The sequence below is a fragment of the Hevea brasiliensis genome, chromosome 14, assembly GCF_030052815.1.
Source record: "Hevea brasiliensis isolate MT/VB/25A 57/8 chromosome 14, ASM3005281v1, whole genome shotgun sequence".
Taxonomy (NCBI): domain Eukaryota; kingdom Viridiplantae; phylum Streptophyta; class Magnoliopsida; order Malpighiales; family Euphorbiaceae; genus Hevea; species Hevea brasiliensis.
In genome coordinates this window covers 12,538,431-12,564,833 of record NC_079506.1, presented here as the reverse complement: position 1 = coordinate 12,564,833, position 26,403 = coordinate 12,538,431, and the positions used below count along the sequence as shown (strand labels likewise).

At 30.2% G+C, this 26,403-nt stretch overlaps 3 protein-coding genes and 1 long non-coding RNA gene across 4 annotated transcripts; 1 reads left to right on the top strand and 3 right to left on the bottom strand.

The window, feature by feature from the left end:
• The first annotated feature begins 1,786 nt into the window (after nt 1–1,786).
• Nucleotides 1,787–4,073, top strand: LOC131172771 (YTH domain-containing protein ECT4-like). The gene is made up of 6 exons (XM_058134293.1): nt 1,787–1,843; nt 2,257–2,398; nt 2,897–2,965; nt 3,084–3,200; nt 3,291–3,460; nt 3,600–4,073. The coding sequence occupies exons 1-6, from the start codon at nt 1,787–1,789 to the stop codon at nt 4,071–4,073; spliced, it is 1,029 nt and encodes a 342-aa protein (XP_057990276.1).
• A 1,712-nt stretch (nt 4,074–5,785) lies between these two features.
• LOC131172770 (TMV resistance protein N-like) lies at nt 5,786–7,294 on the bottom strand. The gene is made up of 3 exons (XM_058134292.1): nt 7,275–7,294; nt 5,972–7,043; nt 5,786–5,851 (listed from the first exon to the last, which is right to left on the bottom strand). Exons 1-3 carry the CDS (start codon nt 7,292–7,294, stop codon nt 5,786–5,788), a joined length of 1,158 nt encoding a protein of 385 aa, XP_057990275.1.
• A 21-nt stretch (nt 7,295–7,315) lies between these two features.
• Nucleotides 7,316–7,744, bottom strand: LOC131172769 (disease resistance protein RLM3-like). The gene has a single exon (XM_058134291.1). The coding sequence runs from the start codon at nt 7,742–7,744 to the stop codon at nt 7,316–7,318; it is 429 nt and encodes a 142-aa protein (XP_057990274.1).
• A 10,422-nt stretch (nt 7,745–18,166) lies between these two features.
• On the bottom strand, nt 18,167–21,260 carry LOC131173109 (uncharacterized). Its single transcript, XR_009143275.1, has 2 exons — nt 21,060–21,260; nt 18,167–18,800 (listed from the first exon to the last, which is right to left on the bottom strand). It is a non-coding gene; the product is annotated as an uncharacterized LOC131173109 (long non-coding RNA).
• Between the last annotated feature and the right edge of the window lie 5,143 nt (nt 21,261–26,403).

Genomic DNA, 26,403 nt, shown 5'->3' with positions numbered 1-26,403 from the left:
TCCATAATTAGACCCTTTTGCTTCCCTCTACTCCTTCTCGACCTTACTTTCACTGCTTCTTCTTCTTTCCTTCTCTGGAAAACCGCTTTTCTACTCTACTGAAAAGCAGTTTTCCGGACACATCAGATCGGGTCTCTCAGTTTCGTATCGGCCTTGATCCGTCGCTTTTAGGTCCGCTTCCGATTTCTCATTTTTCTTCGTTTTTAGTCCTTTGTTGCTTCCTCTGTAGCGTATGCGTATCAAAGGAAATGAAAAGTTTTAATTTTTTTGCTCTCTATGAGTAGTTTGATTCAGTGACTTCTTTTTTAAAGTTCCATTTTGCAAATTGATATTCTATTTATGCGGACTTGAAGTCATGAAATTTCATTTTCTCGCGATTTCTCTCCAACCAAGCAGATTTCCCTCCTCCCCTCTTTAAAAACGAAAAATCTTTGAAAGTTGTTTGTTTTCTGTAAGATATATATTGAATTTCCCACTTTTACTCAAAAAGATCACTTTTTTTTTTAAAGTTGAGAATTTGCATTTGATTTTTCTCTCCAGGGATTTTTTTTTTTTATAATTTGTATACAAAATTCCATTTTCTGTTTGATTTTTATCTCAAAAGAAAAAAAAAACTATCAAAAGATAATAATAAAATAGAATTTTATGCTTTCCATTAATTAATTAATTAATAATAAGAGGAATCTGAATCTCTTTTTTTCCCGTTCTGTGTAAGTTGCTAACGTGTGCCTGGTGGACACTGCATAGCGTGCAACCAGCGTTTTTGCTTTTGAAGATGAGATTTTTTTTTTTTACTTTTATTATTAAAAGGAAAATAATAAAATTTAATTTTTATAAGAATAAATATTTTGTTTTATCGATAGGGGTTGAATTAGGTTGGGTTGATATTGCTACTAAAATTATTATTAAAAAAGTTATTTTTAAAATATATTAATTATAAAATATTAAAAAATAATTAAAAATTAAATTAAATTTATTTTAATTATGAAAATATAAAAATAATAAAATAAATTTTTTAAATTATTTTTTAATAATATTTAAAATAATATTTTTATTCAAAAAAAATAATTTCACCCATCAAAATACAATGCTAAATCGTAAGACTTTTGGTATAAAAGTAGTGGTGCTTTGACTTTGACTAACACTTTCGCTATTTATTTTCTCTCTCTGTTTGCAGGTGTTAACTTGGGTTTTTATCGATCGACGATTGCCGCTGGAACAGAACTTGAGAAACGTATCCTCTCTTATTGGGTTTCTTTTCCCCTTTCCGCCTCCTCCTCTTCTTCCCCCTCCTTCCCCACCCCCACCAAACCAACACCCCCACCACCCCCCCAACTTTTTAAATATAAAGCTATTATGGGTTCTGTTTTTTAATTTCATTTGTGTTAACTTTTTTTTTAACTGAAAATGGGAAAAAAAAAATCTGGGTTGTTCATTTTATATTGAAGATGGGTAATAATTATCGTGGATGATCAAGATTTTGATTTTATGGAAAGTAAATTGTTTGGCTTGTTTGATTTATGCCCCTTTCGCCCCTTTCATTCCTTCCTCTTGCTGCTAAAATTGCGTATTGGCTTTGTCCTGTGGAAAAAAAAAAAAAAAAAAGAAAAATTCTGTATTGACTGTTTAATGGTGTAGATATTGTTGGCAACTCCATGATTTGTTGGCTAATTGAATAAGTATTGTATTCTTAACTATATAATGCAGCTGAATCTGTTCCTACAGGATTGTAGTCGGAGTCCATTAGGAAATTGGCTGGGCGTGATGTGGTATGTCATATTAATCTATGTTGCTTTTGTTTTCTTCCTTGTGGATAATTGCTTGGAAAAATGGCGTTATGAAGGTGAAAAGGCTTGGTTTTAATTTATTGTGGATTCCTATCTTTCTTGTAGTTGTGCCAACTTTCACTTAGCGGTTTGGTGTATGGTATGCATTGGATTACTGAGAAATTATAAAACACTAAAAGGTCAAGGAAATTTGTTTTTGGTCATTATAACATAAGTTCAAGAATATGATCTATTTGTGTGAGTACCATGAGATCCATTCTTCTTGTTTAAAAGGATTGCTAGTGTTTTATTTAAATTTTTTGGATCTTAGATTTTTGTGGCTCTGTATGTGTATCTCTAGGCATCCACATTGCACAAATTTATTCTGTGCATGGTAGATGGTTATTTTAACAACAAACTTACTTAATGCTTAGTAGAACAAGATTATCTTTTTATTATCTTATTTTCCTTTGTTTGTCTTTGTTTTCAGGCTTCTGGAAAAGATGGATTACCATGTGGCTCAACATCATTCAGTTGCTTTTCACGGGATGCTACTTCTAATACCAAAGGTGAAGTAGATGGTAATTCTGGTATCAAAGGGGAGACTGACCAAGAGTCTGTTGGAGACCTTGGTATTTACAATCCACCAACTAGTAGTTCAATTATTACTACCCAGGTGGGATATTGAGACGGTTATATATTCTTCTTATATATAATCTTTTGGAGTTGTGATAAAGTCAATTAAATGGAATGCCATAATCTTAGTTAAAAATACTCATATAATAGGTTTTCAGTAAAGTTGAGACTTGAGATGTCTGGTAATATACTCTTCAATGTATTGCATAGGATGATGTTAATCGGCCTTGTGATTAAGTACTCATATTTCTTAGTTGACTTCCATATAGTCAGAATCATTTTTTAGGCTAATGGTGCAATCATTTGAAAAATGAAAAGATAATACTTTAGCACGTCTTCAAGCATGATAATTTTGAAAATATTAAGTTACTTTACTTTGCTTCAATTAAAGATTTTTTTTTTTTTTTCAGTTTGATTTGCAGCTCTGAAGTTTATAATTTGAGAATTAGATTAATTTATGGTATATTATTTCTTAAACTTACTCTTTGTTGCAGAGTATAATGGATCCTTCACACAATTGGATGATCATGGTTATTTTCAAGCAGATGGATCTCATATCGTATGTTCTTCTGACGTATACTTTCATTTCTATTTGCAAAAATTAGGCAAAACTATGTCTCGTTCTGCTTGGCTGATAAGGGTAGTTTTGTATAATTGTGTCTTGTTGATAATTGATACTAGTGTATCGGTTGATCACATCAGGGATGCAATCAGACAATGGATCACTAGTCTATTATTTACCTGGCTATAATCCATATGCTTCTGGGGCAGTGGTTGGGGTAGATGGGCAAAGTGTTGGTCAACAAGCATATTTTTCTTCACCTGGATACCTTCCACATCCTGTTTTCTATGGATCAGAAGCCATGCCTTGCTATTCATGAGATTCAGCATATTTTAGTGATGTCTCAAATGGCAATACTGGTTCTCAAAATGGAAAATATGGATCAGCTTCTACTTTTGCCAAGTCCAGTGGTTTTAACTCTATGAAGTCTAATGACAATACTGCTGGCAAATCCCCTAAGTCTACAAATACACAAGCAATCAGACCTTTAAACAAGGTATGAAATATTCTTACTTTTTATGTCTATATCTTTAAACTTTCCCAAAAAGAATTGATTTTGAAGTTTGTTGTGCTCGTTGGTCATCACTAGTCTTCAGTTTTGAGTGTTTTTGCTGATTTAACTTTTTTTGTTACAGGTGTCTGCATTGGGTTCTGATTTCTCAGCTGGTCTCTCGAAAGGATACCATCCTGTAGGAAATTTGCCTCCTTTTTCTATCCAAAAACATGGCCCATTCCCGCATAATTGTCCTATGAACTATAGACAGAACGGAAGGATATGGAATGGAAATGATAGAAATAAATCTGGAGACAGATTCTATAAAAACAGTGATTTTGAAACCTCAAATGAACTAACTTCTGGTCCTAGGGGCTCTAACAAATTTCCTTCTCTGGAGACTGCTGTCAAGGAAGACTTGGGAATCACTGTACAAAGAGATCAGTATAACAAACCAGATTTTGAAACTAAGTACGCAGATGCTAAGTTCTATGTTATCAAATCTTACAATGAAGATGACATTCATAAGAGCATTAAATATGAAGTATGGGCAAGCACTCCAAATGGCAATAAGAAGTTAGATGCAGCATTCTGTGAAGCAGAACAGAGATCTTGAAAATAATGGTAGGCGGCCTGTAACTTATAGCAGAGACACTCAAGAGGTATCTCCTTTGCTTTAGAACTCAATTGTCTTCTGATGTTTCTGTTGTGAAAGCCAGTCTGCTCTACATTTACATCTTCTAATTTGTTATATTATATTTTAAGAAATATGGCTAGAACTAAATACATATTGATTGTCGAAAATTGTGTTTACTTCATGGTAGTACTGCTTTACAATGAATATTTGTTATACCTGACCTTGTCATGTTGGGAATGGAGCAGAAATATTTTTAAGTTCATGTTAACCTCAAAAAAAAAAAAAAAAAAAAAAAAAAAAAAAAATAAGCTCTATTTTTGAAGTTCGTGGTTTTGAGAAAAGACCTGTTCTCTTACACAACAGCTTCTATTTGTGGAAGTCTTCTGCAATATGCTGTGCATATGGTTCCCCTGCATTAAAAACTCAACTTAGCAGAGTATGTTGCCATTTTTCTGTTATTTTCAGTGGTTGTACTATACAATTTAGGCTTGATATTTCAATATATCTGGCAAAAGATGCTGCTAGAATAGAAACTTGTGCATGGTGGCCTCTGTTCTTGTTGAATATATTAAAGGTTGGATTGACACGATTTGTTATAATAATTTGCAGATTGGACTTTAGCAAGGTTTGGAAATGCTGAATATATTTAAGAGTTATTCAGCTAAGACCTCATTGTTAGATGACTTCAATTTCTATGAAAATCGAGAGAAATCTCTACACACTGAAAAGAACAATAAGCCTGCAACTTTGCAAATGGAGATACACGAAAATGGTGAGTTTCTGCAAGTTCACTCTCGAAAACTAGCCTTATAGTTTTGTCAACAATTCAGGTTTGACCATTGCATCTTCTGAGAAGATGCATTTATTCCCTAAAATTTGCTATTGTTAAAATCATGATCTTATTGTTATCAGTTTGGACTAGTAGCTGAATTCTATGAATTTTGCTGTGCAATGTTAGGGATCTTGCCTAGATACAACAACAACTAAACCTTAAGTCTTGCCTAGATATTTTAACTAAAATTCAATGACTGCTGTGAATTGTATTAGTGCTCCATTTTAAATTTGCCGACTGCTATGGAAGTTAGCTGAATTCTGCTTAATGTTTGTTCATTTTTAGTTGCTAATTTTGCAACTCTATTTTTATCGTGCAGAAGCATATAAAAGCAGGAGATAGGAAATGTGATGATGATTTGACGATCAAGAAAAGTACTAATCCCATGACTCTTATCAATCTAATGAAGAATCTCTCTCTCCACGGCTACAATCCAAAGAGTAATTATGTAAAGAAGCCAATAGAAAATTCAATTCCTGTTGTTCCTGTACCATAGGCATTTTAGAGGTTTTTTAGTTATTTACAATGTTTATTCTACTCTAATGTGATGTTGTTGTTCCCCGTCCTTATCTTATCATTTCTTTAGCTTTCCATTATGAGCCTGTTATAATTATAAAGGCTATTTGTTCTTCAGGTTAAAGAGTTGTAGTTTATTTGCAATGTGTATCTTAGTTGATTTGGAAGTGAAGTGGGGTTCAGTTTCAGTCAATCGTTAGATTTGGAAGCTAATGTTGTAATGTGAATGACAGAATAGATTATATGTTCACATAACAACATATTATATTGTAATATTGTTCACATTACATATAACGAAGATACTATTTATCATTTCACCTGTTGTTTTTCCCCTGATTTGAGCTTAATTATTCTCCTGTATAGTCTTCCCACCCGGACGAAACGATATGGCCTCAACATTTTCGGTTCCCTAGTAAAATAACAGCAAAAAGGATTATTGATTAATACTTAATTCGTCACGAGATCTACAATTCTTACAAAATTCAAATATGATAATGATCAAAGCTTCAGTGATTAATTTGGTCCTCACCGTTTCTGTTATCAATACATGATTAATATCTTCATAATTCCACAACCTGCTGTGCCTTCCAAGCTGTTTGCATTCCTCATTAACAATATCCTTGCCCATTTGCTCTAACAAGTCATGCATATCTACCGCACCGTTTGAAATAGTTATAAGAGACTTCTCAATTAGACGAGGTATTCCACTTTCTGGATAGAAACCAAATGCTTTTAACTTTCTCTCAACCTCATCTTTATGAAGCCCTTTGAAGAAACATGCAATATCAAGAAATATTTCCTGTTCATTCTTTTCTAGCCCATCATAACTTGTTTTCAAAACATCTTGAATTTTCTTAAGAGATTTGCCTTCCAATTTTTCCAATTCACTTTCCCATTCTTTTATCGTCCTGCGAAATAAATGAGATCCCAAAACTTTAAGAGCTAGTGGATTGCCTCTAGCATAGATTGTCACCTTCTTTGATAGCTCCAAATATTTTTCCTTAGGAAGATTTTGGTTGAAGGCATGCAAGCTAAAGAGTTCCATACTTTGAGAATCAATTAACTTCTCAACCTCATATACGCCTTTCTCTGAAAAATCAGAATTAAGTACGTGTGAATCTCTACTAGTTATGATGATTCTACTTCCCTCACCATACAAATCACACTCTCCTGCTAAATCTTTTAAATGGTTTCGATCCTCTACATCATCAAAAACAATCAATACCTTCTTACTCTTAAGCCTTCTAGTAGAATCATTCAAACTGTCTACATGTTTGTCCCTTAATAATTGTTGAATGATTTTGACTCGCACTGAATTTGATGATTGCTTTGTCATTGTTTCCCTAACATTTTCAACGAAACAATGACCATCAAATTTATTCTTGTTTCGATGAAATACTTCTTGTGCAATAGTTGTTTTACCAATGCCTCCCGTCCCCCAAATTCCTACAATCTGCTTCTCATTTAACAACCGTTCCACTTCTTCCACACGCAGTTTAATTCCAATCAAGTTGCGATCATAAGAATCATCACCTTTAGACATATCACTAAATTTGATCAAAACATCATTGACAATTCCCTCAACTAATTTGGCCTCATACCTAGTCACATGTGAACAACAAACACTAGTAAGTAATGGTAGACTTACACTTCTAAGTAAACAGTAATATATAATTACTATGTTTTCCGTATAAGTCTTTGTCTATGTTTGAATTGGTGCTTTGTGTTAAGATTAATGTACTCGATTAAAATTTTCTAAATTTTGATTCCCTTCCTTAAATTGAAAACTAGAAAAACTACAAGAAAGAGTAATTAAAAAGTAATATACTTACTTGATTTCTGTAAATCCCATCTGAAAAGTTGCTTACTTCCATCAAAGCACGCTTCCATTGTCCACCTTCTCGTGAATTGCCTTTTCTCCATGCATAGCAAGTGCCTTCCCGAAATTCCCTGTCAGGTCTTGAACCTCAGTCGGATCTACTTTGTAAAAAACTGGTAGGACTGTTTGTCCTGATTCTTCCCTGCATTTAAGTATCTCAACAAGCTCATCCAAGCACCATGCAGAATCTGCATAATTTTCAGAGAAAATGACTATTGAGACACTGGATTCTTGGATTATTTTCAAGAGAGCTGGTGAGATCTCTTCTCCTTTACGAAGTTCTTCATCCAAGAAGGCATTGATTTGCTTTTGCTGCAAAGCTTCAAAGAGATGGGAGAGAATACCATAACGGGTATCTTTGCCTCTAAAACTAATAAAAACATCATACTTGCAGGGAGGGGCTGATGAAGAAGTAGAAGCCATGATAACTGAGTTTGAAGAAGGTAGAGAAAGCAAAATACAAGAGATGAATATTTGGGTAAACTAGTCTGATGCAAGAAATTTATGAACAAATGAAGAGCTTTTAGTCAACATCAGATTTGCCTTCCAGGAAGGATCGTATAGCTCCATTTGGTCCACACAATTAAATGCAAAACAGTAGAGTGGGTCTAATAAGTGATTGGGCTTCAATTCTAAACTTGGCGTGTGGGATTGAAGCATTGCAGCTTTCACAAAAGCTTTTCCTTTACTTTCAGCTCTTCCACTGTGCTTCTTGCCACCAATGTGGAGTCTTCACCAACTTCACATTTTATTAAGCTCATTTCTTTTATTTTATTTTAAAAAATATAATTACGACCCTAGGACATGATTGAGAGTATTAATTTTGACTTGACACTTTAGGAAATTTATAATTTTATAGTTTTCAAAATAAAAATTATTATTAAATTAATTATCAACTATCATAAAAAAAAAAATACTAGAAAATGTGCTAAATTTTTATTCATCTTTTATTAATAAAATTTTTACTTATAAAAAAAGAAAAATAAGGCATGTTTGGCTCAAAAAAAAAGGTCGTAATTTAAAATTCAAAATTTCAGTTAAAAAGAAAATCTATTTTGACAAGGTTTATAGCAAAGTGAAAGTAAATTTATTAAGTAGTTAGAAATACCTAGGGGTGAGCAATCGGTTCAAATCGAACCGAATCGAATTAAATTATTAAAACCGAACCGCCAATTTTAGAAATCGAACCGAACCGAAATTAGTGAAAAACGAATCAAACCGAACCGCTTTAATTCGGTTCGGTTCGGTTTAAACCGATCGATTTGATTTTTAATTGATTTTTTAATTTAGATTTGATTTTCAAGTTATTTGGTCTAATTTTAACTTTGGTTTGAACCTAATAACCATTAATCAATGAAATTAAATAATTAATATATATAAAATTAAATATAATTCATAAATTTTCCATAAAAATAAATTAATTCAAAAATCGATACGGTTCGATTTTGTTCGATTTGACTATATAAATCACTATTCAGTTCGGTTCGGTTTAACCGATTTTTTTCTCTTCAAAACCGAACAGAACCGAAATAACTGAAATTTTTATAAATTAAAACCGAACCGATTAACTTTTAAAACTGAACCGATTGAACCGAATTGAATCGGTTCGGTTCGATTTTTCGGTTTGAACCGTATTGTGCTCAGCCCTAGAAATACCTTTTATTACTTAACTTCTATTTTTTTTATAAAAAATAATTTATATATAAAAAATATTTTTTATAAAAATCATTTCAAAAAAAAAATTTCTGTGATAATATTTTATATTATTTAATTATAATATTAAGTTAATAATATATATTTATATTATATATACATAATATGTATTCCAGCTTTTTTCATCTTTGCTACGCGTGCAAATACTGCCAATCCTGCCCACCCCTCCATGTTTCCTCACTCGCAAGCTTCACCATACGATTAATTATATGGTTAAAAATTATGAGTGGCAGGCGACTAAAAAGCTCGTGGGGTCTCTGCCTAGAAACTAGCAAAAGCTTTGAGGCCCTTTACTTCCCTTTCTTCCCTCTTGAAAAACTTGGGGCCTGTTGTGTTGTTAGTGAAAGGAAAGGGAGAGGAAAATGGTTGTGGAAGATGAAAAGCAATTACCTTATTTTGTTGGAAGGAAAAATTAAAAAGGAAAAAAAAAAATCTCCAATTATTCTGTAAGGGAAAGAACTCTAAAAATTTAGCATTTTGTTTTTTATATAAATTGAATGGAAAAGACAAGAAAATAAAGTTAATTTTTTCGTTTTTCTTCTATATCTCTTTTTTTTCTTTAATAATTATTTTTAATATAATTTATTTGTTTAATAAAAATATAATAGTAAAAAAGTGTACATCTTTTATATTACACCAATTGTATCTTGATTTTTATATTAAAAAGGTGTTATATCTTGATGTTAAAATATAAATTTTAATTTCTTATCCAATAATAATAATCGTAAATTCATGCTTTATCGGAGTTTTCATGAATAATTTAATTTTAAAATTATAATTATAATTAAAATAATAATAAAATTTTAATTTGAATATTTTTTTAATATCAATATATTCTGAATTAAACTTCAATAGTAAAATTACAGTCAGACAAAAAAAAAGTAAAAATCACAGAGTTTTTAAAATATAATTTTTTTTTATAAATACTTAAAATATAAAGCATTACATGTGAAATTGCAGGAAAATGGCTGATGAAGTAGAAGATGGCCATGAGAAGATGAGTGGAAGGCATTTTGTCAGCAATTACTAATGAATAATCAAGGAATGGCTAGCATTTTGTCAGCAAAGTAAATGCACAAAGCTGCAAACAAAGTCCTCATAAATTTGAATTCCAAACTCAATGTGGAAGGCAACGCTTAAAGGGTAATTTTTATAGCCCTATTTCTCTTTCTTAATTTTAACTTTTTATTAAAAAATGCTAATCTATAACAAATTTTTAAATTAAAAAATCACTCTAAATTATAGTACGATGTTTACAAATATAATTTTAATACTATTCATCAATAGATAAATTCTCCTATTTTATAAAAAATAAATTATTGTGATCATATTAATATTTTTATAATGAGGTTCAGATAATTATTAGAATGATCAAATTTTTTGAATGTGAAAGAAAAGAGAATAAAAATAAATTATTTTATTTTTTTAATATAAAAATCTATATATACCAGATTAAAGAGATTTTAGTGAAACAAAATTAAATTTACTAACTAGTCTCATACAAGAAATTTATGAAGAAATGAAGAAGTATAGGAAGAAAAAAAAAAAAAAAAAGAAGGGAGGAAGACAAAGATGATCGGAAGACCATGATATTCTTCCAGGAAAGAACATATCACTAATGGACAACAGAAAACGACTGGCATTTAGTTCACAAAGTCATGTGAATTGGAATTATATATTAACAAAAAGGTGCAATTCTTAATTATTAAAATTGCTAGTGTAACAAAAAAAAAAAAAAAGGATGAGACTTGGCATGTGACAGTGGATTTCCATTGTCACTGCCAAGTCAAAAAAAAAAATAAAAGAGTCCAAAATCGGGAGGAGGACACCCCAATTTCTCTTCTTTCCTCTCCTCCCCTCTCTTCTTCTTCTTTCCTTCTCCGGTAACCGGCCGGCGACCTCCCAAGCGGCTCCCCACCCGGCCGGTGACCCTCCAGCGACGGCCAGAACCACTAGAAATGGCAGCAAGAGAGGGAGAAGAGAGAGAAAACGCGCGCACAGTGGGCAGCGGCTTTCCGGCGCGATTCCAGTTTCATCCGACGTCCGATCGAGGCGATTCAGGTGGCGTTGGAAAGCTTGTTCCGAGAGCTTTCTTTTGATACCAATTTTGCAACAAATGGAGGTCAGATGACTGAGATATGGAGGAGAGAAGTTTCTGATTTTTCAAGCTTTTTCGTCAGATCTAGGACGATCCGACCGTTGGATCGACGATCCGAGACCACCTATGGACTGAGGAAGAGGAGAGGAACATAGTGTTATGATCAGATCCGGCAAATGTCGCCGGCGACCGGCCACCATGCGCGGTGGTTCCGGCGATGGTTCCGGTGGGCTATAGAGATTATTCAACTTTCAGAGGCTTCCTCATAAATTTTTGAAATTTTTGAGACACAGATAAACTTCGGGTAAGACTATTTTCATTATTTCTCTGTCTGAATGCAATTTCTTCCACTCTATGCTTGTTCCATTAATAAAAGAGTTATATTTCAGCTTAAAATTACTCAAATATTTAAATTCTCGAGTTGGTTGATTTATAAGTTTTTAATTTGATTTATTTATTGGTTCATGAATCAATTTATTTATATATAATTACAATTAATTCTAAAATAATTAAACTATAAATAATATAAATATAAAAAAAATTAAGTGTAAAATTAAAATATGTAATTATATATAAAAAAGTATATACTTTGTGGTTATTATAAATAATTGAATTAACAGTGTCATTATATTATTATTAATTATTTATTATGATTTATTGGGTGTATCATTGAATGATTTAAATAAATGCAAGCTGAGTTTAAGTGTAACGACTTGATTTTTTTTTTTTTAGATGTATTAAAATTATAACAATTTATTAAAATTTTTTCTGAATTTAAATTTCTAGTTTTGAAATTTTATTGATTTTAATTGAATAATTTAAAAGTTTTGAAAGTTTATTGATTTTATTTGAATAATTTATTTTAAAATATTTTAAGATTGTACAATATAATTTAAATGATTTTTATATTTAAAAAATTATTTCTGACCTTTGAAATTTTTAAAAAAATTTTTCAAATATTCTTTATCGCCACAATGTTGTTGTCGTGAATGAAGATAATTCAAATGCTGTTTACTTGTGAAAATAATTTAGTTAGTCAATCTGGTGTCTTCGCCGACTTTCATGTAGGTCTTTTATTTTATTTTAAATATTACTCATTTATTTTAGGGTTTAAAATTCAAAATTAAAATTGTAAATTTCTTAATTTTAATATAATTAAAGAATGAAATTAAAATTTTTAGACAAAATATCATAAGATATAATAAAATATAATTATAACCCCAAAAAAAAAAAAAAAACACTCACATATGCCTTCCACGAAAGAATATGACTGAGACTACTGATTTTGGCTTGGCGCATTACAAAGAAAATATATAGTGATATTTACTATTAAATTTATAATTTTACAAATAATTATAATATTATTAAATTAATATATTTATATAGCAAAGCAATAATGAATTTATTAACACAGTTTCACTGCGGTTGTACATTGAAAAATAGCTTCAGAGTTTTTCAATCCAACACATTATATTTTTACCAATATATATATATATATATATATTGACTCAGTAATTCAGATTTTCAAATAGCCTACAAGTCTAATCATACTTAATGGTTCAGTAATGAGATTCTTTTAGTCAGTTCAACTACTATAATACCCACTCAATAAAAAGAAAAAAATCTTGATTAAAAATAAGTAATTTTGGTAGGATTGCTAAATATAACAATCCCTATAATTATGCACTATAAATAGAAATATAATTCTATAATTATATTAACTAATAATATTCATATAATTACAGAGTTGATTTACCATAAATAACTATTGTCTATGTCTTATATAAAGAGATTTGATCATCTATGAAAGTGTGTTCATAAATAACTATTGTCTATGTCTTATATAAAGAGATTTGATCATCTATGAAAGTCTGTTCTTCTCCCTAATCAATCTGATACATTATTTTCTCATATCAGCTCTAACTTGATCGTCAAAGGGTTCTTACCGAATTTATATCCAGTGAAATATTGGCCCATTTATTTTCTGTTTTGAAGATACATACTCCCAAGAAAATTTCATTGACCGAAAATAAATAAATATATTGAAAATATATTAACAATTTAAATACAAAATTCATATGAAAGGACTATTTTATCAACAAAATAAAATCTCATATGTACTTAATTATTTTAAAAAGAAAAATAAAGCTTAGTATATTATAATTATTTTTGCTATGTAGTTAACGGTAAATTGATCAAATTTAGACAGAATAAATAAATAAATCAAGTGATGGATTTTGACAAACTTTATGGACTAACTTTTTTTTATTTTCTTCATTTAGCTTTCCTTCTTTCTCTTCTAACCTTGCTATGTCACATGTATCTTCATCAATTTTCAATGTCAATAACATCAAAAATCAAATCCCTACCATTCTTTATTTTTTGAACTAGTTTCTTTGGTAAATTTTGCTTTCAAAGATTGATACAATTTATGTCCCCTACAATTTATTCATGATGATAATGACTCTATGATTTCTAGCCCTTCCTATTTCATCCAAGAACAAATCGACTGTTTTGGTGTCTCTCTTAATGTGATAAAATATTTGTATCATATTGTAGATGCATTTTTCAAATCCATGTTTAAAATTTATAAACCCTATTAAATATATGTGGCTATAATGGCATACAATTACAATTAAGATGACTAAAATAATACTATCATAATTTTTTTCATGATTTATGACAAAAATTTACGATTAAATATTATATTGACTAAATTATTTCCTAATATGATAATTTTTTTCATATTTCACTTTAGACTAGCTTATTTTTTCTTGATTTTGCTTGTCTTCATTCTCTTCTATTGTAGGCATGCCACATGTATCTTCCTCAATTTCAAAGTCAATATATAATCTAAAAAATCAAATTCCTACCATTCTTTATTTTTTGAACAACTTTATTTGGTAAACTTTGTTTTCCAATATTCTTTATTGCTATTAATGTTGTTGTCATAAAGATAATTCAAATCTGGTCCCCACAATTTGTTCTTGACTGCACCTAAACCATTACCCACCTATTTTTGGTCAAATTATTTTGCGATATTATTATGACAGATAAAAAATTTTCAGCTTAATCATAAAATTTTTATAAATTTATATTGTAACTTTTTAATATGTTATATAATTAAATTAAAATAAAATATAACGGGAATAAAAATACATATTTTAATTTATATTTACTTTATAATATAATAATAAGTATAAAAAATTGTTAAAAATTAATTATTATTAAAGGTGTTGTGCACCACGGAAGCATGTAAACTGCAAATAAATAAAGTAAACACACAAAATACCAATATTTACGTGGTTCACCCTCTCAACATAGGGCTACATCCACGGGTATGCTATCTTCTACTATCATCAATAAATAAATCATCATTACAAGCTCATAACTATACTATCCAATTACACTCAAGAGATCCCACAGTACATCAAACTACTCATAGTAAATATATTAGTTAGTCCCTCTCAGTCTCCTCTAGATATAACCCAATATATTTACTATTACAATACTACACCACAAAGGGTGCCTTAAACTATATGGGCAAGAGCCCTCTCACCAATAGACAAGAATTCATTCTTCTTGAATTCTATGTCCTTACTCCACCTTAGGCCAAAGCCTCTCTCCACTTTAATGGGCAAATGCCCCTCATTAATGGGCAGAGCCAAATCCTCAGCAATTGGCAAAGCCCTTCTCTACAATGGGTGACAGTTTCACTTCATGGGCTGAAAGCCACTCTCTTCAATGGGCAAAAACCAAATAACCTTTTGCATCATTCTCCTATTTATAGTGTTAATTCCCTCAATCATTATCTGATTAGGAGTCCTGCTCATTATAGGAATAATACTAAAATAAGAGTTCTACTCATTATAGGAAATATTCATCCACCCTATTGAGAAATATTTCTCCCATTCAAATTAGGAAAAGATCTCTCTCCAAATCCCATTAGGATTTTGAGTCATAATTCTAACAATTTTCACCTTGACTCAAAATCCATCAACCATTGCATACCTCAAATTCTTGGGTATCATCAAATCATCAAATCTCCATGCTTGAGCTTGAACCCTTCAAATCATCAATTCTTTAATCTTCATCTTGGGTGTAACTTGCTTCTTTCTTTAAAAAAATTTCACATCATCTTCTTGATTTTGCATCAAGAGCTCCACATCAATTTCAACTTTCCACCACTACCATTATTGCATGTGCAAATTTCTACATGTTGTAGCAGCTCCACCTTCAACCAAACTCATTAAGATCATCTCGTGCTCTAATACCAATTTGTTGTGTACCGCGAAAGCGTGTAAACTGCAAAAAAATAAAGTAAACACACAAAACACCAATATTTACATGGTTCACCCTTTCAACATAGCGCTACATCCACGGGCATGCCATCTTCCACTATCATCAATAAATAAATCATCATTACAAGCTCCTAGCTATAATACCCATCAATCCAATTACACCCAAGAGATCCTATAGTACATCAAACTGCTTATAGTAAATATATTAATTAGTCCCTCTCAGTCTCCTCTAGACATAACCCAATATATTTACTATCACAACACTACACCACAAAAGGTGCCTTCAACTATATGGGCAAGAGCCCTCTCACCAATAGACAAGAATTTCTTCCTGCGTGTAAACTACAAAGAAACAAAGCAAACACAGAAAACACCAATATTTACGTGGTTCACCCTCTCAAGATAGGGCTACATCCATGAGCATGCCATCTTACACTATCATCAATAAATAAATCATCATTACAAGCTCACAGCTATACTACCCATTAACCCAATTATACCCAAGAGATCCCACAGTACATCAAACTGCTCATAGTAAATATATTAGTTAGTCCCTCTCAATCTCCTCTAGACATAACCTAATATATTTACTAGTACAACATTACACCATAAAGGGTGCCTTCAACTATATGGGTAAGAGCCCTCTCACCAATAGACAAGAATTACTTCCTGCGTGTCAACTACAAAGAAACAAAGCAAACACAGAAAATACCAATATTTACGTGGTTCACCCTCTCAACATAGGGCTACATTCATGGGCATGCCATCTTACACTATCATCAATAAATAAATCATCATTACAAGATCATAGCTATACTACTCATCAACCTAATTACACCCAAGAGATCCCACAGTACATCAAATTGCTCATAGTAAATATATTAGTTAGTCCCTCTCAGTCTCCTCCAGATATAACCCAATATATTTACTATTACAACACTATACCACAAAGGGTGCCTTCAACTATACGGGCAAGAGCCCTCTCACCAATAGACAATAATTCCTTTCTCTTGAATTCTATATTCTTACTCCACCTTAGGCCGAAGCCTCTATCCACTGCAAAAAGCAAATGTCCCTCATTAATAGGCAGAGCCAAATCCTCAGCAATTGACAAAACCCTTCTCTATAATGTGTGAAAGCCTCACTTCATGGGCTGAAAGCCACTCTCTTCAACGGACAAAAGCAAAATAACCTTTTGCATCATTCTCCTATTTATAATGTTAATTCCCTCAATTCTTATCTGATTAGGAGTCCTACTCAATTTAAGAATAACCCTAAAATAAGAGTTCTACTCATTATAGAAAATATTCCTCCATCCTATTGAGGAATATTTCTCCCACTCAAATTAGGAAAAGATTTCTCTTCAAATTCCATTAGGATTTTGAGTCATAGTTCTAAGAAAAGGTTTTCTAGTAAAATATGAATTTAAATTGATTAATATAAATTATTTTAAATTTATTAAATAGAAATCTAGTTACCTTTCTCAAAAGAGGAAGAAAGTAAATAAGGGCTCGTTTCTAGTTGCCTTTTTCAAAAGAGGAAGAAAGTAAATAAAGGCTCGTTTACTATTGAAAAATAAATTTTTGTTTTTTATTTTATATTTTTTCAGAAAAATTTCATTTTTATTTTTCATTAAAGATAAGGAAAAACATGTTTACCTGGAACTAATAGAAAATAGTTTTTTAATTCAAAAATTAAAATTTATTAATATCTTTCATAATTAGAAAAGAGATTATTAGTTAAATATATTTAAATCTTATTTTATTTTTAATTTTTTTAATTTGTGTGATTCATTTATTTTATTAATTATGTGATAGACTCATCTAAGATTTTAGGTCCTTTATTTATTTATTTTTTAAATTTAATGGACATGTTTAGTATATAAAAGGCTCATATTTGAAATCTCTTTAATAATTTATTTTCAATTTCCTAAATTCGATGGCTATTCTGTGGAGGGAACCAAAGCTGAGTAGATCCAAAGTAACCCTCTCCTCGGTGCCATTGGATCTACATCCGAAATACACCCATAAAAGCCTATTTGTAATCTTGCTCGAAGGCGGGCAGGGACAATCCACTCTCCGGGCAAGGGGAAAATTCCTTCCCTGCTCGAAAAGAGAGAGAAATGAAGGAGAGCTGTGAAAAACCTGTAAAGAAAAGTGAAGGGTCACTAGAAGACGGTACCTCAAGAGAAGAAGTGGAATTCCTCTTTCAGTTATTATAATTCTTTGAGTATATCATTAAATGACTTAAATATAAAATGAGCTCATACACTTAATAAAAGAGTTAGATGTAATAAAATTAGAGAAATTTATTACAATTTTTCAGAAATTTAAATTTTGAGTTTGCATTTTTATGGAATTTTAATTCGATAATTTATTTTAAATTATCTTAATATATGGCAAATTTTAAATAATTTTATGCTTTAAAATTATTTCAGATCTTTGAAAATTCTTTGAGCATTTTTGAGATTCAGTTTACGTCCTGAGATAGAGTGAGAAAGTTAAAAAAAAAGGTCTAAAAATAATTGAAAAACAAGAGCGTGGACAGTGATTTGAAAAATCATGGATCAAACAGGCAGGTTGAAGAATTTGGAAACAATAATGCTAATGCAATTTTGATTGAGGAAATTGACAAATGTCTATTCTGCAGAGGCTTGGACATATTCGCAATAGTAGCTTTGGTTTCAGTTCACGAAGAGGCTCTTGCCATATTTTTAATCCTTATGGGGAATACTTCCCTGAACAGAATTTCTTAGGCTTCCACCTTAAATAGAGGTGTGAAAATAAGAAGGATCAATTATTTACAGTTGCACAAGTTATTGTTTCCAGCAATAGCACTCTGCAAGAATCTTTGCTCAATATTAAATCATTTTCGCAATAAGAAATACCAATGTATCTATTTTCCCTCATCCCCAATAGATCACTACAAATGCTGACACAGGATTGTAAATCAAGATCATGTTATCGATCTTGAGGTATATCATTCCCACACTAGCTATACCAGAGCAAATTATCATCCTCAGCTGAGAAGAACCACTAACTGCCGGACATTCCATTTGTATGCAGGTATTTATGACAAACATTCCACACTGTAACACTATTTTGATCTAGGCAAAGCATAAGATTGCTTCAGATCCTTTGTAGTGACAATGTGAAGTAATCAAAAAGTACCTACGTCATCAAAGTTTCAATAGCAGCAAGAATAGAACTTGTACGAGCATAAACTTCACGCTGAACCAGTGAGTGAGGTCCACACCAGACAGACTTATGGCTGTTAGGGAAGAGAGTTCTGCACAGACTGAGAAGCAATGGATTTTCAGAATGAAACTTCTCAAACATTATAGCCTTCTGCGTCTTTCTTGTGATTCCTGTAACCATGTAAAATTATGGATTCAGTATACCAAACGAGAAGTTATGCTATGCCTGCTGTAAAATTGGGGGAAAAGAATATCAAATTATCTATTTTAGCTAATACTTTTAATTTTATCAATTTTACACATGCCTCATACCCCTAAAATTACAACATAAAATGCAGCCATTGTGTCAACCTAAACAGTCCCAACAAAACAGACCTTATCAAGTGTAGCCAATCTTTGCACTAGATCCAAGTGTAAGTTTGAGTTCTTTCTCCAGAATGATTGCACCAAAATTTTCAATGCTTATTATTGAAATTTGATGTCCATATTTGCAATTATTCATGCTTGAATTTGCATCCCTCTGTAATAGGAAATTGAATCCAACTGTAGGAAACTCATCTTTAAAATAAAATGTAAATTAACTGCAAGCTTGGAAAAGATAAAAATGAGAGAATGGCGAATTACTGATTTGGGAATTTCACACAGCCTAAGCCTAATTTTTCAGGGGGACCAAAATGCACGTACGTATTGCTTCTATGAAAATTAAAGCAGGACTTGTCAGGGCACCAGGCATCTAATGCCAATTGACCGCCATTACATACTTAAGACACTTGAGTGAATCTAACTGTGGTTTTCCTTTTTTTCTTATTTAAGGAATAGATCTAAATGCAGCAGAAATATTAAGTCACAAAAATGCGAGTGAAAATCAATAAATGAAAGGAGAATATCCACTGTATATATATATATATATATATATATATATACATCAATATGAACAGATTAATTAGAGGAAATTGAGGTCCAATTTGATAAAATTTAGGCTTTATAAATACAACTAGTCATTTTATCGTGCATTACGCAACTTATTTATTTTTTATTTTAATATATAATTTAATATTTATTTTTATAAAATTTATATTTTACAACCATGCTATAAATTTTTGTTAATGATAACATTTTTAATTAATTATTAAATACAACTAAAATTTTTATTAAAATATTAAATAATTATATTCTATTAAAATTAAATTAAATTTTTATTTTTAAAATAATTATCAATTTTTTAAAAATATTCTTTCATAAAAATGTAACAATACAATATTGTTAGAGTATAATTGCATCTTAAAAAAAAACCATATATTATTAAAAATAGTTTGTCCATAATAACTATAATAATAAATATGCTCAAAAACTTTTTAAATATTATAGTAATATCCAAGAAATAATAATAATAATAATAATAATAATAATATGCCAAATAATTTTTTAATTTATGATTTGTAATTTTTTTTGAGGTCTTAAGTTTGTCCTTTTAAAAGTGAATTTTTTACACTTACCAACATTGCAAATGTTCATTGCTTAATTTTTCCTATATAATATTTTGTACTTTTTTTTTTAAAAAACAACATTTGCTTTTTTATATAAATCATTGGAAAGTTATTCAATTAATTGTATATCTCTTTATTCTAATCATCTAATTTTAAATTCTATATTTTTTATAAAAAAATATATATATATTTTTTAAATATATTCTATAATTATGCATGCAACGAAAAAGATTTGATTTGAAAAATAAAACATAATAAATAATTTTAAAATAATTACACATATTTAAAAAAAAAATAAAACAATTAAAGTATCGGTAGAAAGAAGTAAAAATGTGAGAGATTTTAATAAGATAGATACTCAACATTCAAAAGAAAAAGGAATGAGGAATGAATTTATTTTCTAGTATTAATAAATAAATTATTTAATTGTAATCGATATAAATACTATTCAATTTAAAATTTTAAATTTTGATAAATGATTTGTATTATATTTTAAATTAATTTATGCATACCAATCAAAAGATAAAAACAAAATAAGGAAAAAAGCAAAAATAAAAATGTTACAACTTTAAAGAAGTAAAATATATAAAAATAAAAAGGAAAATGAGGATTTAAATTTTAAAATTAAATAGGATAAATTAAATTTTAAAATAATTAATATTTATAACAGATGAATATTATGACAAATCATTAAGCTATGTGGATTACAAAATATGATACATGGTAAGTTTTCAAATGAATAGTTTTTAAGTACATTAATAAGCCAAATGACTTAATTTTATAAGGCCATTTTTCTGCTTCAGCTTTAATATATATACATATATATTGATATGGGGGCAGCATATTGTGTAATGTCTAACCTTGGAGCAGTTAAGAAACAAGTGTGCTAACAGAGAATATAGAAATTAAGAATGCTAAAATAGCATATAAGAAATAGATTTACCTGTTGTCATTTTGAGTTTGGTTAGCATAGGCAACAAGGAAGAGATAGAGATTTTGAATTTGATAGAGGAGGTGTGGTTCCTCTCCCTTATGATTCAAAAAGTCATTTTGGTCTTCATCCACATCATTTTGTTCCAATCTTTGAACGCCTTCCTCATTAATCTCAAGTTGTTATATTGGATGGACCGCACGCTTAATTTTCCCCTCCTTGTCATTTTTGTGCTAGTTCTACCTGATCTTCGTTCTGCATCACGGAATGCTGCACCTAGCTTATTATTGCCATTTGGAGTGCTTGCCCATACATCATATTTAATGCTCTTATGATTGTCATCTTCAATTGTAAGATTTGATAACACAGAACTTTGCGTTTGCGAACTCATTTTCAAAATCTGGTAGGTTATACTGATCCCTTTGCATAGTAATTCCCAATTCTTCCTTGACAGAGCAGCCATACTCCATGTTTGATCTACTAACTTTAGTTATGCTCTAAAGAAGCAGCGACAAAACATATAAAAAAATAAATAAATAATACAACAATCATATTAGAAAAACGTAGAGAGGACTCAGAAAGAGTTAACCAAAATATATATATGAAAAGTAATACAACAATCATAATATCTCCTTTTATGGAGTGGCAAAACAAATATTACAAACATGGCATCATATCCATCCACGAGTATCAACATAAACATTAGCACATTGAAGGCATAATTGTTTGAGAGAGAGAGCGCGCGCTAAACTCAGGCAAAGAGCAGCCAAAGACATATCCTTGATCACAAAGCAACATAGTCTTACTAGCTATTGTCAATGACTCTTTAACATCTATATCTATATATTTTTATCTATATTTATATAAATATATAATAGCCAACGAAAATCTGAATTTCCTACTTCTACATGGTAATTTTTATGAATTGTAATTTTTTTTCTATTTTTTAGAAATTTTGAGTTTTTTTATTTATCTGTATTTTGATTGGACCAATTAGTATATATTTTTTAATTCAAAAATTTTAATATTTATTTATAATTAATTATGACATTGAATATCTAACCATATTAATATATCATTAAATACTGAAAGTTCATTGTATATGATTATTTTTCTATTTTGTGTTTTTAATATTTAAAATTTAATCATTGTAAATATTATTTTAAGAAAATATTTAATATTACATTAATTAATTATGATTAATTGTGCAGTAGCAAATTTAACTTCAAATTATTAATATATAGACAGATATATATCACAAATTGAATTATTGATTATAATTGGAAATTTAATAGCCTTTTAAAAATCTTTGAACTTTTTTTTTTAATTTGAAAAAATAAATTGATTAATTTTTTTAAATTTACACATAAAACTATATCATTTTGATAACTTCACTAAGACTTTTTTTTGGAAGAAATTTCACTAAGATTTTAATGATAAAATTTTGTGTCACAATTAATTATTGTGTGAAAGGAAACCAACTATTTCTCTTGTCACACTAAATTTCCCTAATTAAGACATGTATAACTTAGATACAAACTGACAGAGCTTTTACCTGACAATTTACTAACGGAACATAAAGTCCTATTATAGAATATATAGATTTCTCAAACACTTAATTAAAACAAATAAATTAGATAAATAAATAAATAAAGCAACAAGTCAGGTCGTTCATAGAACAATCAAAATACACCAATAAACATATTATTAGTCATATAATATACATATAATTTAAAAGAAAAGAGAAAAAAAATATAATAGTTCTTTACAGAAGAGGCAGAGAAAAAATATACATATCATTGGCTAGTTATGCTTCTCAATCTTCTGCCTCAAAGAAAGATCTGAAATTGTACCAAAAAAAGGGAATGCAGCTAAAGAGAGACTCGTTGAAATGGTGAAGGAGAAAAGGGTCAATAAGGTAAAAGAGAGAAGGGGTCACCGTTGAATTTTATAATTTTTTTCATTTATTTATATAAAAGAAAAATTTAAAATTTTACATAAATTTGAAAAATTTATTATCACATTAAATCTATAGATGCTTAATTTGTTTTGTTTATAAAAATAACTTGAATTTTTTTTAAATAAACTTTTAATTATAATATGTATAAAATCAATAAAAAAAGGCAATTAAGATCTTCCGTAGATTAAAGTATGAATCTATTCCCATAATTAAATAAATATTAATTATATCCTGTATAATTAATAATCTCTTAAAAATAATAATAATATATTGTTACAATCATCAATATATATATACATACACTAAAGTTGATTACAAACCATTTATGCATTATATGGTCCTATGTTCAAATCTCCTAGCACACTATTTTCAATTTTTTATTTTATTTTAAATGAGTTAATTAAATCATTTAAAACACGAGTGAGTAACCAATGAACCCTAATTTTCTAACATTTCATATTTATTATCTAAATCAAATTGATTATTAGTTCTTTTCCTAATTAAACTGATCCGATTCTTATAATAATAATGTTAATTATTTTTTAATTTTATATATATCAATTTATGATAATTAAAAAAATAAATTATAAACTAAAAATTAAAATGAATAATATGAAGTAGTTGTATGGTAGAATTCACATGGAGCATCCCCTATGTAGGCATGAACTATTTTCTCAACAATTAATTAATATTTCATACTAGAAATTCATTCCATGTAAATAGTTTCTTATTTATATAAAAATATTAGTGATTATATCTACATTATCTTTTTAAGCCACAAACATTTTAATTAAGGAATTATATTAAAAAAAACTTTTAATATATCATAAAATATATAAATATAGTCATCATGATATATAACTCAACTCAACTAAGCCTTTATCCCAAAAATTTGAGGTCGGCTATATGGATTCACTTTCTCTACTCTAAACGATTTTGAGTTAAATTCTCAGAAATTTGTAATGCTTTTAGGTCATGTTGCACTACTCTCCTCCAAGTTAATTTAGGTCTACCCCTTTTTTTCTTTCTATCCTCTAACCTAATATGCTCTACTTGTCTAACTAGAGCATCCGTTTGTCTACGCTTCACATGACGAAACCACGTCAATCTCCCTTCTCTCTACTTATCCTCAATTGGTACCACTCCTACCTTTTCTCTAATACTCTCATTACGGACTTTATCTACTCTAGTATGGCCACTCATCCACCTTAATATTCTCATATCTACAACTCTTATTTTAGACGCATACGACTCCTTCAATGCCCAATACTCACTACCATATAACATAGCCGGTCGTATGGCTGTGCGGTAAAATTTTCCTTTCAACTTATTGGGAATCTTGCGATCACATAAAACTCCTGTGGCACGTCTCCACTTTAACCATTCGGCTTTAATCCTATGACTAACATCCTCCTTACATCCCCCATCTACTTGAAGGACTGAGTCGAGATATTTAAAGTGATTACTTTGGGACAGTACCACTCCATCCAAACTAACTCCTTCCCTATCACTAGTTTGGCCTTCACTGAACTTGCAATGCATGTATTCTGTCTTCATTCTACTTAACTTAAAGCCCTTTGACTCAAGAGTACTTCTCCAAAGCTCTAGCTTTCTATTGACTCCTTCTCGCGTCTCATCTATCAGAACAATATCATCCGTAAACATCATGCACCAAAGAATACTCTCTTGTATATGTTTCGTCAATTCATCTAAAACTAATGTAAAAAGGTAAGGGCTTATAGCTGATCCTTGGTGTAATCCAATTGAGATCAGAAAATCTCTTGTGTCACTTCCCACTATGCGCACAATAGTAGTTGCTCCTTCATACATATCTTTCAACACTTGTATATACCTAATAGATACCCTTTTTTATTCTAACACACTCCATAGGACATCTCTTGGAACACTATCATAAGCCTTCTCTAAATCAATAAAAACCATGTATAGATCTTTCTTCACATCTCTATATTTCTTCATCAAGCTTATAATAAGAAAGATCGCTTCCATAGTTGAACGACCGGGCATGAAGCCAAATTGATTGAGAGAGAGAGAAGTATCATGACGTAGTCAATGCTCCACAACTCTCTCCCAGAACTTCATAGTATGGCTCATAAGTTTAATTCCCCTATAGTTTGAGTAACTCTATATGTCTCCCTTATTTTTAAAAATAGGTACTAAAATACTCCTCCTCCATTAATCAAGCATTTTCTTTGAGTTTAGAATCTTATTAAATAATTTAGTTAACCATGCCACTCCCATATCTCCTAAATACTTTCATACTTCAATTAATATTCCATCGAGTCCATAGGCTTTACCCACTTTTATTCTCTTAAGTGCTTCCTTTACTTCTAAAGATCTAATCCTTCTAGTATAATTCACATTCTTTTCTATCGTTTTATAGTCTATATTCATGCTATTACCATTTTGACTATTATTAAAGAGATCATTAAACTAATTTCTTTATCTTTCTTTAATGTCCTTATCTTTCACCAACACTTTTCCTTCTTTATCCTTAATGCACTTAACTTGATTGAGATCTTGACATTTCCTTTTTCTCCTCCTTGCTAATCTATAAATATCTTTCTCCCCTTCTTTAGTTCCAAGTTTCTTATATAACTTTTCAAAGGCCTGTGCTCTTGCTTGACTAACTGCCTTTTTTGCCTCTTTCTTTGCTATATTGTACTGTTCATATGCCTTATTATTATCGCATTTAGGTAATTTCTTATACCATTCTCTTTTTCTCTTTACTGCCTTTTGTACTTCCTCATTCCACCACCATCTCTCTTTTGAGGGTGGTCCATGTCCTTTAGACTCTCCAAGTACTTTTCTAGCTACTTCTCTAATTTTTGATGCCATCTGTATCCACATATCATTGGCCTCCATATTAAGCTTCCATGCTTCGGACTCGAGAAGCTCATTTTTGAACTTCACTTGCTTTACTCCTTTGAACTCCCACCACTTTGTTCGAGCTACATTATTTCTTCTGACCTTACTTGAATTGTTCCTAAACTTGACATCCAAGACTACTAACCGATGTTGACTTGTTAAAGCCTCTCCTAGAATGACCTTGCAATCCTTGCATAGAGCTCTATTTGTCTTCCTGGTTAAGAGAAAGTCAATTTGGCTTCTATGTTGTCCACTTTTGAAAGTCACTAAATGTGACTCTCTTTTTATAAAGTAGGTATTTGCTAGTATTAGGTCGTATGCCATAGCAAAATCCAGGATGCTTTTTCCTTCCTCATTTCGACTGCCAAAACCAAAACCTCCATGAACATTCTCATAGCCTTGCCTATCACTTCCTACATGTCCATTCAAATCTCCACCAATGAAAATATTCTCTTCATTTGGTGTGCTTTGCATTAAATCATCCATATCTTCCCAAAACCTTTGTTTACT

Coding starts and splice junctions, on each gene's coding strand:
- LOC131172770 (XM_058134292.1), bottom strand. CDS start 7,294: ATGGGATTTACAGAAATCAA. Junction 7,044..7,274: donor ATGGGATTTACAGAAATCAA/GTAAGTATATTA, acceptor ACATGTGACTAG/GTATGAGGCCAAATTAGTTG. Junction 5,852..5,971: donor ATGTATTGATAACAGAAACG/GTGAGGACCAAA, acceptor TTATTTTACTAG/GGAACCGAAAATGTTGAGGC.
- LOC131172769 (XM_058134291.1), bottom strand. CDS start 7,744: ATGGCTTCTACTTCTTCATCAGCCCCTCCCTGCAAGTATGATGTTTTT.
- LOC131172771 (XM_058134293.1), top strand. CDS start 1,787: ATGTTGCTTTTGTTTTCTTCCTTGTGGATAATTGCTTGGAAAAATGGC. Junction 2,399..2,896: donor AGAGTCTGTTGGAGACCTTG/GTATTTACAATC, acceptor TCTTTGTTGCAG/AGTATAATGGATCCTTCACA. Junction 2,966..3,083: donor AGATGGATCTCATATCGTAT/GTTCTTCTGACG, acceptor AATTGATACTAG/TGTATCGGTTGATCACATCA.